General features: G+C 33.3%; 1 protein-coding gene across 6 annotated transcripts in view; it reads right to left on the reverse strand.

Moving 5' to 3' along the window:
• The window catches only part of ZMYM2 (zinc finger MYM-type containing 2), a 99800-nt gene that overhangs the window by 47399 nt on the left and 37711 nt on the right, over positions 1 to 14690 (reverse strand). For all 6 annotated transcript variants that reach the window (XM_081046741.1, XM_081046737.1, XM_081046742.1 and 3 more), the window contains 3 exons: positions 7303 to 7374; positions 691 to 841; positions 99 to 214 (listed from right to left, as the gene is read on the reverse strand). In XM_081046741.1, coding sequence (XP_080902867.1) covers positions 99 to 214; positions 691 to 841; positions 7303 to 7374 — 339 coding nt within the window. The remainder of the gene's footprint in view (positions 1 to 98; positions 215 to 690; positions 842 to 7302; positions 7375 to 14690) is intronic.

Raw genomic sequence — 14690 nt, forward strand, 5'->3', positions numbered from 1 at the left:
TAAGTAAAAACAAAACATACAAGTTTATTTTCTATGTATGCATATTTTATGCATGTATATTTTACTAAAGGGACGGATATGCAAAATAAGTAACAAACCTGAAATTTAGCCACACAATTGGAATTACAGAAGTTATACAGTTTTCCATCAGGCATTGTGGCTTGATATTGAGGTAAAGAGTTTCGCTTACAAAAATGGCAAATAATTCCCAAACCTAGGAGAGAAAAGGTATATATTTGATTTGTTTATAAAGTAAAAAAAGTGTTTTTTTAAACATCTGAATTGACCTCAGAATAGTTTATTAATGGAACTTTCTGTAAACTATCCTTTTATTAATTTCCAAGATTATTCACACCTTAACAAATACTGTCATAAAAGAGTCTGATATTATGGTCTCTAAAATACACAAAGATACACTAAACAATCTCAGAGTCAGATGATGTTTGGAATGAAAAGACAGTTTTAGCTAATAACACAGATATGGAAGAACTTCACCAATAATTTAAAAATTAAAAGAAATATGGAATGACCAAAACCATTAAAAAGTTTTCAGTAAGCAAGTTTACTGAGATAATAAAAATAGATCATGCAGTTAAAACAAGCATAAAAATGAAGTTAAAAGAGAGAGAATACTTAGGAAATGAGTCATGTTATTAAAGTTTTTTAACTTCCCAAATCCCTGAAACTTACTTTGTGATTTTGCATATTTTGTCTTGTGACTGTTCATGCAAGCAGTTGAACAGTATGGCTCCATATATCCATTAGGACCTATACACTGGGTCATATCAAAAAACCTGCACTGTGTTCGGCAACCAGTACAAGTGGTCAGTTTTCCGTATTTCTAAAATTTGAAACATAAAATGATATTAAGAAAACCACAATTTAACTAGAAAAAAATTATCACATTTTTCATTACACCTCTTCTCTCTGCAAAACAATTCTGTTAATCTTGAATCAGATTCAGTGAGTCAGAGAACTGTTAAGTGCAATGCAGCTGAATCAGGTTCAAACAAAATGTAATCTTATCTAACTCTCAAAAAGTGTATGTTCTCTATTTAGTTTAATGGAATCCCTTACATATAGGTAAGTGAAAACTGAAAATTAAAGAACGGCAGTGTTTTCTGTTTACAATAATGATACTTATTTGACTTTTGACAGAAGAAATTAAATGTACCTAAAAATGTAACTTTTAATAATCAAGTGAATACAGTCCTTCAGAGAAATAATTTGAAGCTGTTAAATACTTATCACATTGAGCTACTGTTGCTGCAAGCACTTCTGGAACATCTCTTAAAACTAATTTATCACCTATTTACTACATATAGAACCTTATTCAACAACAAAATACAAAAAATAATTAGTATTTTTAATTTCAAAAAACATCATTCAAAATGATTTTTTGGCTATTAACTAAAGTTAATAATTAGTTAATAGATAATAATGAAGTCAATTCTTCTACCAAGGGTAAAATTTGCAAACACTGACGTAATTCAAAGAAATGAGATAAAATATATGAAGACAAGGAGGTACACTTTGAAAATTACTAGACAAAAGCAATATCACTGAATACATAGTCTTACAAAAATACAGTTCAAATGAACTGGTATGTTTGTATTAAAAAATTTACTTGATAGTCACAAGTAGAAACCAAACAAGAAAAGGCAAGCTTTATAGAGCAACTTTTATTTGATCGCTCTTCTGAGCAGTTACAAAACTGTCGAAATTAGTTAAATCAAATATCACGTACATTGTTGCAAAATAACTGTATCCATTTTTCCACCTGATGCTGAGATCATTTTATTTAGTCACCTGCATCTAATATAATATGATGATATAAGAAGGCCTCAAAATGTTCCATGGAAGCAGTGTGGAGGTTCCTCAAAAAATTACGAATAAAATTACCATATGACCCAGCAATCCCTCTCCTGGATATCTACCAAAAAAATCTGAAAACATTTATCCATAAAGACACGTGTGCTCCAATGTTCATTGCAGCTTTGTTTACGGTGGTCAAGACATGGAAACAACCAAAATGTCCTTCGATAGATGAATGGATAAAGAAGTTGAGGTATATATACACAATGGAATACCATTCGGCGGTAAGAAAACATGATATAGGAACATTTGTGACAACATGGATGGATCTTGAGAGTATAATTCTAAGCGAAATAAGTCAGACAGAAAAAGCAGAGAACCCTATGATTTCACTGATATGTGGTTTATAAACCAAAAACAACAAAAGAACAAGACAAACAAATGAGAAACAAAAACTCCTAGACACAGACAATAGTTTAGTGGTTACCAGAGGGTAAGGAGGGAGTGGGGGGTGGAAGATGAGGGTAAGGGGGATCAAATATATGGTGACGGAAGGAGAACTGATTCTGGGTGGTGAACACACAATGGGATTTATAGATGATGTAATACAGAATTGTACACCTGAAATCTATGTAATTTTACTAACAAATGTCACCCCAATAAATTAAAAAAAAATGTTCCATGGATGAATAACAGATGTCAGGAAGATGACAATCAGGCCAAAAATAACAATAGGGTAAACTGTGTGGATAAATTTCATGAATACCAAGGGATTTTAGACAATAAAGGTAATAAATTGAAGGTAAAAACAATAACCAAAAATGAGTAAGTAACATCATAAAATAAAAACATCAACTTTCTAAGCATACAACAAATAGAACAGGTATGAGAAAACCCAGCTATTTATGTGCCAGAAAGGAGTGTTATATTCATCTGGTAGCAAGGAAAATAACCCATGCTGCCTATTTCTCATTTACTCAAACAACACTTAATGGAAACCCTAGTGTTTTATTTTGAAAGTGGAAATCAACTGATTATTCAATTTCTAGTAGCTTCCAAAAAGAAATACCTATCAATAGCCAAAGAATGGTAACAAGGAAGAAGAATAGGCCTGTTAAGTTGAATTTGAGTCTCCTAGTGTTACCAGGACTGCAGAGGAGAAGGCTCTGGTTTTAGTTTAGAATGACAATACTTTTTCCTAAGGCCTATATTATAATTTAAATTTTTATATTGGGAAAAAATCAAAGAAAACACATCAAAAAAACAATGGAAGATAAAAGAATGTTTAAAATCTGACACCACCATACAAATTAGGAATACTAAAAATATCAGGACACCTGCCATTGTATATATAGCAGGATTACAGAGAGAAACACAAAGCCACTCCCAGTAGATGTATGCATAAAATTTCCACTATAAAGCTTTTTTTTTTTTTAAAGATTTTATTGGGGAAGGGGAACAGGACTTTATTGGGGAACAGTACTTCCAAAATTTTTTTCCAAGTCAAGCTGTTGTCCTTTCAATCTTAGTTGTGGAGGGTGCCGTTCAGCTCCAGGTCCAGTTGCCATTGTTAGTTGCAGGGGGCGCAGCCCACCATCCCTTAAAGGAGTGGAAACGGCAACCTTGTGGTTGAGAGGACGCGCTCAACTAACTGAGCCATCCGGGAGCTCAGTGGCAGCTCAGCTCAAGATGCCGTGTTCACTCTTAGGTGCAGGGGGCCAAGCCCACCATCCCTTGCAGGAGTCGAACCGGCAACCTTGTGGTTGAGAGCCCACTGGCCCATGTGGGAATCAAACTGGTAGCCTTTGGAGTTAGGAGCACGGAGCTCCAACCGCCTGAGCCACCGCGGCGGCCCCCTATAAAGAATTATTTTACCAATAATTCAATAAATGAAGTCCAACCATCTAATCTAATGTTGGACTAGATTTTTAAAATTTATTACAAACATCCTTCAAGTTGACAATGATTTTATGGGCAGAATGGTTAAGTAGTAAGTAAATTTTAAGATGTACTAATAAAAAGTAGACCAGTTGAACTGAGTCAAGTAAATAAGGAGCTAAATAAGCAACTTGGTGCATACTGATAAATACTTTTATCTGAAAAGAAGGAGAAAGTACTACCAGAAAGATAGAATTATTAATATTGAAAATATTTGAACACAGCTACTTTCATAGCTACCACCACTTCAAAAACAAAAGGACCCATTTAATGGAAGAACATTAGCAAAAAGAGAAATAAATGTTAGTGCCATGTTTTCTCTGCTTCATAAGTAAACAATCAGAATAATATTTAAATTTCATGCATCCTATAAATATGCACTATGTGATTTAAAGGAATGTAATTAATTGTGTAAATTCACGACTAATATAGTCCCCATTCAGGCATGGGGAAAAATAAACCTACTTTCAAATTCAGTGCAAAAAAATGAGGTAGAACTGATCGAAACAAGATACTGGTAAGGTAAAAGGTAAATATAATGTGAGTTTAGGGCAAATTCAGTCTACTCATTGAAAAGAGGTGTCTTACATTTTAGTCAATTCCACATGGATATCAAAACTGACAATCATGTGATTTAAAAACTTTCTCTAATTTTTCCTTTTACATGTGAGTAATACATGTCATTTAGCACATTTTGACCTAGTGAGTGGACAACATGAGTAGGGGATCCAGAGATAAAAGTTTCATGTCAAAAAAAAAAAAAAAAAAAAGTTTCATGTCCTTGCTGCTACAAATCTAATCTAGGAAATGGACACCAAGATCTAGCCAGCATGGATCCTACTTCCCAGCTGCAAATACAACATGAACTAAATTGGGTCCATGGCATTCCGTGGAAAAAATATTACCTTTATATTCATCAACATCTAACTGAAATGTGGCATTTTCTTTCATTCAGATTGAAGGCAACAAACCACATTAGTTTTAGCAGAACCTGTGACTTGGTCAAAAATAAAAATCCCCGGCTTTTTATATCGTACTGGCAGATAGCTCAATATATCATTATGTTCAACATTACTTCAGGGGGGAGGGGGGTTCACAGTGTGAGGGATATAAATGATGAACGTCTAAGTATTACCTTGTCTTGTACACCTGAAACTAATAAAAAAAAAAAAACATTACTTCAGAAAAGACTGTAGTTATTAACCACACTATCTTATTAGTGCATTCATAAAATAGATATATTACGTTTGAAAAAATTTTTTAAAGTTTTACCATTTTGATCGATTCTAGTTGTAATCATAGGTATTTTATTTTCTGCATTAAACAACATTCTGAGAACTGATCTACCCATATTACCAAGGGAGTCAAAAGCACAAAAATAGTAAAGAATCCTGATTAGGGGAAGTGGTCATAAAACTTCAACAATGACATGATATTGTACTAATTTTACACTAAGTGAAGATTAAAAGATAAATTCAAATAAAAATTAATTTATTCAATAAAACCTTAATAGTATCTCTTTATGTTACAAGATGTTTATGCAGAGAAAAAGTCTGAAAAATTCACACAGTTTTACTTTTCTTCGTTATTGTATAGTCTACAATTTTTCTTTTAACATACATCTACTACCTCTAATTTTTAAAAATTTTCTGACAATGGATGCTAAAATAGTGGTTAAAAAGTCTGCAAAGCAACAGGATATTTACATAGCATAATATATCCCCCAAAAAAATATCTTAATAAATGCAGAGGGAAAAAGACAATCTGACAGATACCTCCTTAACCATGTGAGCCAGGTTATCATACAGTTATGAGCCAAAAGACATCATGTGCTTCCTGGTGGGTGCACAGAACAGACACAGTATCACTCATGAGGTACTCATGCCAACAAATGCACTACCTCAGTCTCATCCTGAGAAAACATCAGACAAGCCCAAGCTGAGGACACTCTACCAAATGTCCTGTAGTATTCAAAAGGTCAAGGTCATGAAAGATAAAGAAATGGAGAACTGTTTCACATTAAAGCAGACAGGACTTCCACCCCCAGCCATATTGGAGTAACAGAGACTAGATAGATTTAATCTCCCACCTTTCACAACCAAAACACTAAACAAAAGATATGAAACAATGGCTTTTAAACATTGCACAAAACACAATACAACTTGTTATATAGAAATAAAAACCCAACCTGCAGAAAAAGATCTAGAAAAGACGGATATGAAAGCAGTAGACAAAGATGTTAAAGACCTATGATAAATATGCTGATATATTCAAGAAATCCATAGAGGAAAACATGAATATAATGAGGCAAGGAATAGAAGATATAAAAAAGACCCAGATGGAACTTCAAGAGATGACAAATACAAGAACCTGCAATAAAAGAAAAATATACCCCATTTTATTTGATGAGGTTTATTTGATAAAAAAAGATTAGTAAAATTAAAGATTCAACAATAGAAATTCTCCAACAGGAAGCAAAAAGGAAAACGAGACAAAAAAAAAAAAAAACACCAAAAAAAAAAAAAAACACCAATAAATAATAGAGGCACAGTGATTATAGGATAAGAGCAGGAAGTCTAACATATCTGCAATTGAGATCTCAAAAGAGGGTAAGGAGGAGACAAAAAAAATTTTAATGATATAAGGACCTATGATCCTGGATTACATGGGTCCCAGATAAGTTGTAAATTTTTTTCCATTTGCTGTGAGGGACATTAATGGACAAAATATGTATAAGGTCTGTAGATTAATCAGATAACATTATTATATCAAAATAAAAATCCTTATATTGATCATCGTACTGTATTTACAATTATTCCTAACTGTATTCATCTTTATTCATGTAGTATTCATCTATATTAATGGGAATATAGATTTGGAAATGATTTTGAAACAAAGGATTTTTTTACCTTTCAAGTAGGCACAGAAGAGAGGCACTTTTATATCCTATAATTAAGTGCCTACTGTGGACAAAGTACTGTGCGTTAAAAAATTGTATCTGAAAATAATTGTTTAACAACATAAAAACCTAAAAGCAAATGAGCTTATCACAAGAAAATACATGTAAAGTTTAGTGAAATAACAAAGATTGTATATGTCTTAGAAGTAAGAAAATAATTATCTGATATTTTTTAAGTTCACAAATTTTACTATACAGGCATATCTCATTTTATTGCGATGTGCAGATACTGAGTTCTTTACCAATTGAAGACTCCACCAGTGAAAAGATCACTGAAAGCTCAGATGATGGTTAGCATTTTTTTAGCAATAAAATAGTTAATTAAGGTATGTACTTTTTTTAGACATAACGCTTTTGCACACTTAATAGACTACAGTACATTGTAAACATAACCTTTACATGCCCTGGGAAGCCAAAAAATTCTGTGACATAGTTTATTGCGATATTCGCTTTACTGCAGTGGTCTGGAACCTAACCTGCAGTGTCTCTGAGGCGTGCCTGTACTTCAAAATGTACATGATTTTTCAGATACATAATAAAAACACTAGCAGTGCATGAAATTACTTAACCCCAGCTACATTCCTGCTTACCTCAGGCTGCATTAAGAAAGAGTCCTGCATGTGATCTCGAACCTCCTTCAGGAAGCTTGGATGGCTACCTACCTAAAAAAAGATTTTCAAACACTTTATAAACACATATTAAGAAAGGCTGCTAGACTGAAAGGCAAATAAGCAATCTGTAAAAGTTGATTCTTAATTACCTGTTTGTGAACTACAAACTAATTCCAACTTTTAAAAATGCCTATCTGTCCTATCCCCAGGGCCCAACTTAGAGAAGAATTATTAAATATCCTATAGAAAACATCATTTAATGATAAAACAACATAATAATGGTGCAAGGAATTAAAAATACACCCTTAGATATGACTCATTTATAAGTAGGCCTTGCAAAACATCATTTATTTCTTTTAGATGACAATGTACTCTAAGATCTCATTAAAGTCTATTAATATTTATAATGATAACTCAAAGCATTCTAAGTTAAGTGATTTGGACATTATGCAGTTAAAATTTTCATCTGCAAATGGGTTGTTTTGGAAACTCATTTTAAAGCACTCATGACAGCTTCCAGTACATATGAATTTACATCCTTACTCTTTGTAGAAAGCATCTTGCTTTCCACGAAAGTCAACACTATGCAAGAAAATAAAAAAATAATTGAAAGGATTAGTCTCCACTGCCAGGATCTAGACTATTAATGACCTGTATCAGTATACTCCAGAAACTAATTGAGCAGTGGCAACATAAACAACAATGGCAGTCAAGTTCAATGTTAGAGACAAAGGTCAAAGGGGGAGGGAAAGGCAGGGAAGAAAAGATCACCATATGATTTAGTTCCCAGGCTACAGGAAAAAAAGGCATTCAGTAGAGCGTCTTCTGTAGTGGTCTCCAAACATGTCACTTTATCAGTAACAATATACGCACATGGATTCCCATTTATTTACTTATAAATTATTAAAATATAGTATATGAATTATGAAACATGAAAATATTTTTAAATGAAAGATGAGACTATTTTAAAATAATTTTTATTAATAAAAGAACAAAGAAAAATTTTGATATCCACTAGAGTGGAATCATTTGGTGTCAGCAGAGACTATGTGGGGAACAGTAAGAAGGCACCTTACTCCTCCTGCTCAGAGCGGAATCAGCCACAGCTCAGAGAGGAACCAGAACTCCTATACCCACCCACCCAGCAGTAACAAGGAGCAACTCCTCCTTCCACGGGTGTCAACAGAGGCCATGTAGAGAGCCTGAACTTCTACCTCTAATGGGCAAAAGAGAGGTGGCACCTGCCTTTCCCTGCCAGAGCAATGTCAAATAAAACCAGCTATAGCAGAAGGTTTAAATAACATTCAGAGTATTATAACAAAATACCCAAAATGTCCAGGCTGCAATAAAAAAAGAAATCACTTATCCTATGAAAAACCAGGAAAACAACAATTTAAATAGAAAGAGACAATCAACAGATGCTAACACTGAAAGTACAGAGATGTTAGAATTAACTGACAAAGATTTTTAAAGCAGCTATAATAAAAACACTTCAACAAAAAACAAAAGCCACTTAACAAGGAAAAAATTTAGTTTCTCATCAAAGAAACAGAAGATATAAGCAGAACCAACTGGAAATCCTAGAACTAAAAAAAATCTGTAACAGAAAAAAAAGAAAAGTCAATGGAAGAGGTATGTCAAAAGAACACAGGAGCCAAGTCAAAGTGCTCCCAATGGCCAAAGGTAGAAAATTGCAAGCAAAAAATTAAATAAAGCACAATTGAATTATAACCCAAAGTATAAAATAAATATCCATGAGTCCCTACTGATATTAATAAATGACTGAATAAATTAATTAATGTAGAAGAGACAAATTGCCTATGCAGAAAATCCCAGGTATCTACATATAATCTCCTCACTAAACAGGAGTGACAGCATTCCCAAGAGTATAATGTGGGAATGGGGAGAGGAAAGGGAGACTTCATAATGGAAAATCCTGACAAATACTACTTCAGCAAGGTGATCAACATTAACAGTCATGAATCATGCTGATAGATGTACCTTTGTTATGTGATGAAAATGGCAAAAGTGTAAAAGGTAAAACACCTCGGGTGATCTTCCTTCTAAGAACCCACAGCCTCAGTGTGTCTAATGATGAGAAAAACATCAGACATTCTAATAGCAGGGCATCTTACAAAATACCTGATTCCTAACTGTCAAGGTCAAAGAAAAAAAAAGGGGAGGAGTGAGGAATGGGTAGGAAAAAAAAAGTCACCAAGAGCCTAAGGTAACATCAATACTGAATATAACATGACAATCTGGATGGAATCCTAAAACAGAAAAGGGACATTATGTAAAAATTAAGGAAATCTGAATGAACTATTATTATTATATACATAGTAAGTATATATCAATATCACTTCATTAACAGTAACAAATGTATCATACTAATTTAAGGTGTCAACCAAAGGGCGAACTGAGGGGAGAGGGTTATAACATGAAAACTCTATGCTACCTGCTCAGTTTTTTTGTAATACTGAAACTATTCTAAAAAAAAAACAAATCAAGCATTAGTAAAAACTAACAACAACAAAAACCCCAATGGGTGGTACTAATAGCACAATGGAGAAGGCAGAGGGAAGAATCAGTGAAGGAAAAAACAGAAATTATCCAATCTGAACAACAGAAAGAAAACAAAGTTGGAGAGAAAAACTTTTTAAAAATAGAGCCTCAGGGATCTGTAGGACTGTAACAAAAGATGTCACTAGAGTCCCAGAGGCAGAGGAAAGAGGACAGGGATGAAAAATCACTCTAAGAAACGTGTGAAAACATTACAAATTAGGCAAAAGACAGAAACCTACAGATAGAAGAAGCTGAGCAAACCCTAGAAAGGATAAACTGAAAGAATCACCATAAAGCATCACAGTCAAATTTCTGAAAAAATTTTAATAATTTGAATAAAAATAAAGACAAAAAAATCTTGAAACCAGCAAAGTTAATGGAGAAATACAATTGGAGTAACAGCCTAGGAAGACAAAAAACTTTCAGACAATAGCCCCTCCACTCCATCCAAACACCACAGAAAAAAATGCGGCACTAATCCTACCCACACCAGCAAAGGCCAAGTGGAGAGCTTAGACTTGCACCTTGGCCTGGTTTCCAGGCAATGCCAGGCCCCAGCCACCCAGTTAGGGTGTTGTTAGAAAACACCAAATAGAAAGCCTGAACTAGAGCTACCCCATCAGGAAGTATCAAGGTACCCTATCACCTACCCCCTCAAGATGAGAACTAGTTGAAAGAATCAGGACTTTCGCCAACAACCAGCAATAACAAAATTACAATTACAGAGTCTGAGGAGCAAAAAGAAAAAAGAATGAAGAAAAGTGAACAAAGCCTAAGAGACCTGTGGGACCGATCAAGGGGGCCAACACGTGTACTGAGAGTCCCAGAAGAAACACTGAGAGAACAGGCAGAAAGATTATTTGAGGAAATAGTGGCTGAAAACGTCACAGATTTGATGATGGACACAAATGTGAAAAAATAAGAAGCATAACAAGTTACAAGTAGGATAAACTCAAAGAGACACACAACCGGACACATTATAGTCAAACTATTTAAAGACTCTTCAGCAGCAAGTACAAGGAATCCTCAGTAAGATTTTCCACCAATGTCTCATCAGAAAGCATGGAGACCAAAAGGCAGTGAGATGACATTATGTAAAAATGCTGAAGAAAAAAAACCTGTCAAACAAGACAGCAAAACTATTATCCAAAGATGAAAAAGAAATAAAGACATACCCAAATAAAAGCTGAGGGAATTCATTACCACTAAACCTACCTTATTAAAAATGCCGAAGAGTCAAAAATCTATGCTGAAATGAATGGGAACTAGACAGTAACTTCAGCAGAATGAAGGAATAAAGATATTTACTGTAAGTAACTTAACTACAGGGACAAACATAAAACGCAGTATTATTATATTTTTAGTTTGTAAGTCCATTTTTTATTTCCTACATGATTTTAAAACAAATTCACAAAAAATAACTGTAAATCTCTGTTATTAGGCACACAATGTTTAGATGTAATTTATTACAATATAAGGGGAATGGGGCTATATAGGAGCAGAGTTTTTAAATGCCAATTATAATAAGTTATCAAGTCACTTTAGACAGATATAAACTTAGGATGTTAAATGTTAAATGTAATCCCCACAAAGACAACATCTAAAAATTATACACAAGAGGAAATGAGAGAAGAATCAAACAAGTCACTACAAAAAATCTACTAAATAACAAAGAAGGCAGTAATGGAGGGAATGAGTTACAGAACAGGTATTAGACATGCAGAAAAACAAAACAAAAAGGCAGAAAAAAAATCCCTATCAAGAATAACAAACTATAAGTAGATTAAATTTTCCAACCAAAAGGCACACATTGATAGACTGGAAATGAGAAGTAACCCAACTATATGTGGTCTACAAGTGATTCGCTTTACCTACAAGTTCACAAATAGGTCAAAAGTGAAATAATGGAAAAAGATATTCCAGGCAAATAACTAAAAGAAAGTGGAAGCAGGTGCTGCTATACTGATACCAAACAAAATAAACTTTTAAAAACTTTATCAAAAACTGATATGAGACAAAGAAAAACAATATGTACTGGGGTAAGAAGGTCAATTCATCAAGAAGATATAACAATTATAAACACATATGCACCAAATATCAGAGTCCCAAAATATATTAAGCAAACATTAAGCAAACAAGCAAACATTAAGCAAACAAACCTGAAGGGACAAATAGACAATTCTATAATAACAGTTGGAGAATTCAACAAATACACCACTTTTAATAATGCATAGACCATCCAGACAGAATTTCAATAATTACAGGATTTGTAAAACTGGAACTAACAGACATATAGAGGACTCCACCCAACAACAGTAGAATAAATATTCTTCTCAAGTGCACATGGAACACTCTCCAGGACAGACCATACATTAGGCCATGGAAAAGTCTCAATAAATTTATAAAGAATGAAATCACACAGAGTATCTTTTTCAGTCATAACAGAATGAAACTAGAAATGAACAAGAAGAAGGAAAACTGGAACATTCACAAATAGAGAGATTAAACTACACACTCTTAACCAGTGGGTCAAAGAACTCACAAGGGAAATTTAAAAATACTTAACAGACTGAAAGCCAAACCTCAAAATACCAAAAGTAACGGGATGCAGAATAATCAGTGATCAGAGCAAAATTTATAATTGTAAATATGTATTTTTTAAAAGTTCTCAAATCGATAACGTAATTTAAACCTTAAAGAAGTAGAAAAAAAGAGAAAACTAAAACCAAAGCCAGCAGAAGGAAATAATAAAGATTAAAGTGGAAATAGAGAATAGAAAAAGAGTCAACAAAACCAAAAGTTAATCATTTGAAAAAAAGTTGACAAATCTTAGACTAAGAAAAACAAAAGCTGCAAAGAACAAAACAGAGAAACAAAAGAAGGGACAATACTGTGGACATTCCCATCCCCCTCAAAAACAACTGATTAAATGCCACGAACAATTATACACCAACAACTTGGATAACATAAACAACATAGACAAATTCCTTCAAACACACAAACCACCAAAACCAACTCAAGAAGAAATAGAAAATATCAACAGACCTGTAAGAAGTAGAGATTAAATCAGTCATCACAAACCTTCCAATAATGAAAAGCCCAGGACCAAATGAGTTTACTGGTGAATTCTATCAAACTTTTAAAGAACACAAAATCTTCTCAAACTCTTCCAAAAATCAAAGTAGAATGGAACGTTTCCCATCCCTATTCTATTAGACCAGCATTACCCTGATTCTAAAGACTGATAAAGACATCACAACAAAGAATATCACAGACCAGTATCCCTTGTGAATATACATATAACAATCCAGAATAAAATATTAGTAAACCAAATTCAGCAACATATTAAAAGTATTAAACACCATAACCAAGTGGGATTTATCTCAGTAATGCAAAAGTGGTTTAGTGTAAGAATAATCAATGTAATATGGCACATGAATAGAATGAAGGTAAAAACCACATGATAATCTCAAATGATGGGAAGAAAAAGTTTGACATAATCCAACATCCTTTCATTATGTTAAAAATAAACCACTCAACAGGCAAAGACTAGAATAAACTACCTCAACATATTAAATGCCATATATGAACAACCCACAGCTAGCATCATATTCAATAGTGAAAGATACAAAGCTTTTCCTCTAAGACAAGGATGCCTACTTTTGCCACTTCTATTCAACATAAGTCAAAATTTTAGTCAGAATAATTTGGAAAAAAATAATAAAAGGCATCCAAATAGGAAAGGAACTATAATTATGGTTATTTGCAGATGACATGACTCTCCATAGAAAAAAAATCCCAAGGGATCCACAATAAAGCTACTAAAGCTAACAAATGATTAACAAAGTTGCAGGGTACAAGATCAACTATCAAGTATCAGTTACATTTCTAAACAATAACAATATACAATCTGAAAAATTAAATTAATGAAGCAAATCTATTAACAACAGTACTTAAAAAAATTAAATACCTAGAAATAAATGTAACTTATGACTGAAGACTTATACACTGAAAACTACAAAAGATCACTGAAAGAAATTAAGGAAGACCTAAAAAATGAGAAGGCATTCCCATGTTCATAGATAGGAAGATTTAACACTGCTGCAAAGTCAACACTACCCAAAACAATCAATGCAATCATTATCAAAATTCTAATAGCCTTTTCTGCAGAGATGGCAAAGCCAATCCTCAAATTCATATAAAATTGGAATGAGTCTAAAATATCCAAACAATCTTGAAAAAGAAAAACAAATGTGGAGGACTCATTTCCTGATAGCAGAATTGAGAGTCCCGAAATAAACCCCCTCATCTATGGCCAATTAGTATTTGTCAAGTATGGCAAGTCCATTCCATTGGGAAATCAGTCTCTTTAACATATGGTGCTGGGACAACTGGATCTCCAGACAAAAGACTGAAGTCATAAACAAAGATTAATTCAAAATGGACTAAAGACCTAATATAAAAGTTAAAACCATAAAAGTGAGAAGAAAAGAAAAACCATAAAAGTGTTAAAAGAAAATATAAGGATAAACCATCTAGACCTTTGATTTGGCAACATACTCTTAGATATGGCACCAAAAACATGATCAACAAAAGAAAAATAGAGGTAAACTGGCCTTCATTCAAATTAAAAACTTTTCTGCATGAAATGACTTTATCAAGAAAATAAAAAGACAGTCTACATATGGTAGACAGTAATTATCTGTAACCATGTATCAGGAAAGGGATTATCACTCACAATATATAAAGAATTCCTACAACTCAAGAAAAGGAAAAACAACACAATTCAAACATGGGCAAAGGAC

This window comes from Rhinolophus hipposideros (genome assembly GCF_964194185.1).
Source record: "Rhinolophus hipposideros genome assembly, chromosome: 4".
In the NCBI taxonomy this organism is placed as follows: Eukaryota; Metazoa; Chordata; class Mammalia; order Chiroptera; family Rhinolophidae; genus Rhinolophus; species Rhinolophus hipposideros.